Below are 2155 nucleotides of genomic sequence, written 5' to 3'. Positions count from 1 at the left end.
TTTTACTTGTACTTTTTTACTTATTAGGACAAGATAATTTTTTTTTCATTATACCCTTAGTGTAATTAATTACTCCTTATTATTTTTATTTTGAAAAATATTGCAAAGATGAGTACCATTAAGAGTACATTATTAAGGGATCGTTTGGTAGAGTGTATAAGAATAATGCAAAATATGGTGTGTTAGTAATGCTTGTATTAGTAATGCTTCAGTTAGCTATACTTGCATTAATTATGCTTGTGTTTTTCTTATGCATTGTTTGGTTTGATGTATTAAAAATAACATGAATTAAATAATTTTTTTTTTTTTTTTACAAAAATATCATTCATATATATGTTGGAAAGAATGTGAATTCTTTTTTAGGGATAATAGTGTCTTTAATCATGTTAATGCATGTAGTGGGTCTATTGTATTGCTAATACCATGAATTTTGAAGTATTAGTAATACATACCTTAATACACAATATAGTGTATAACTAATGCAAACATTAGTTATACATAAGGTGCAAAAGTATATTAAACAAGGTATTAGTAATACACATTAAACTAATGCATGCATTAATTTTTCAATACACTTTACCAAACGACCCCTAAGAATATAAATGGTACTTTGGTATTAGCCATCCATCAATATTGGAACTAACAACAAGACACAATTAAGAGGGACAAAATGATAAAATTACATTACCAATCATTGTTTTCTTAATAGCTATGTTATCCCAATTTGGGACGAATAAAATGAGACGGAGAGAGTATTATGTTAAACTTATAGTTACTTCATTTCATTTGAGAATGAAAAATAATTTTGACAAAAAATCTTTTTTCTAAACAAATCACCAATTTAAATATCCAATGATTATAAAGAATGCTTACTACTTTAATTTTTTAAATCGAAATAAAAATTCAAAGTTATCAAATCGAATCAAATCAAATTTATTTTAATTTGCTTACGACTATCTTTTTCGTTAATTTAAAAATAAAAAAATCAAATCAATACTAAATAACCAAATCAACCAAATCGAATACCACCCCTAATTGACACCGCTATTAATTTTATCCTCCACTAGTACTATTTATGGCGGACATGTGATCCCTTGATATTTCTAGCTATCCGTATTGATCAGACTAGTCATAAGGATCCCAATTCCCAATGTTACCATCCTTGTACGTAGCACTTCTTTCATTTCTCGTGGGTCTTCTCCTACACTTCATCCGCCTCCGATGGAGGCCGCCACCACACCGGAGACTTCCTCCAGGCCCACGAGGCCTCCCGATATTCGGCAATCTCCACATGTTGGGTACCCTCCCTCATCGTACCCTCTACGACCTTTCCAAAAATTACTGTCCGATAATGTTCCTAAAACTCGGAAGTATTCCCGCAGTGATAGTTTCATCGCCGGAAACCGCCGAGCTCATACTGAAAACCCACGACTCCGTTTTCGCGAGGCGGCCAAAGATTAAGGCGATAAAATACATAAGTGACGGTTCTAAGGGTTTAGCCTTTGCACCTTATGGTCCACAGTGGCGTAATGCTCGGAAATTCTGCACCCAAGAGCTGCTGACGGCGGAGAAAATCGGGTCTTATGGGGGGATGAGGAAAGAGGAAATTGGCATTTTGGTGCAGCAGCTGAAGGTGGTGGGGGGTGAAGTGCTGGATTTGGGGGAGAAAGATTGGTGATTTGATTGCGAATATGACATATAGAATGTTGTTTGGAGATGGGAATAGTGAGAGATTTGATTTGGCAAGTATAGTTCCTGAGATGGTGCGATTGGCCGGAGCATTTAATACTTGATTATGTTCCTTTTCTTGAGCTATTTGATATTCAGGTCTGTGCTTTTCTAGCAACTCTTCGAACGGAAAAGGGTTTGAAATATCCTTTAATATTGAAATTGAATTAAAAATATTTTTCATTAATTTATTAGGTCAGAAATATCTTTCAAATATTAAAAATGGTTTAAAAATATCCCTCCATCCATCTTATAATTAATGATTTTTAAAAATTATAATTAAAAATTTAAAAAAGATCAAAAATATCCTTTAAATATTAAAATTGATTCAAAAATATTATTCATCTACTTTTATGACTCAAAAATACCCTTGCAACCTATGATTTTTTTTAAATTATAAATAATTTTTTTAATATACGTGATAACT

General features: G+C 32.2%; 1 protein-coding gene across 1 annotated transcript; it reads left to right on the top strand.

The window, feature by feature from the left end:
- The first annotated feature begins 1150 nt into the window (after positions 1-1150).
- Positions 1151-1678, top strand: LOC107849143 (cytochrome P450 CYP736A12-like). The gene has a single exon (XM_016693790.2). The coding sequence runs from the start codon at positions 1151-1153 to the stop codon at positions 1676-1678; it is 528 nt and encodes a 175-aa protein (XP_016549276.2).
- The last annotated feature ends 477 nt before the right edge of the window (positions 1679-2155 follow it).

Source organism: Capsicum annuum, chromosome 12, assembly GCF_002878395.1.
Source record: "Capsicum annuum cultivar UCD-10X-F1 chromosome 12, UCD10Xv1.1, whole genome shotgun sequence".
NCBI classification, from domain to species: Eukaryota; Viridiplantae; Streptophyta; class Magnoliopsida; order Solanales; family Solanaceae; genus Capsicum; species Capsicum annuum.
This window is presented reverse-complemented; position numbering and strand designations above follow the sequence as displayed.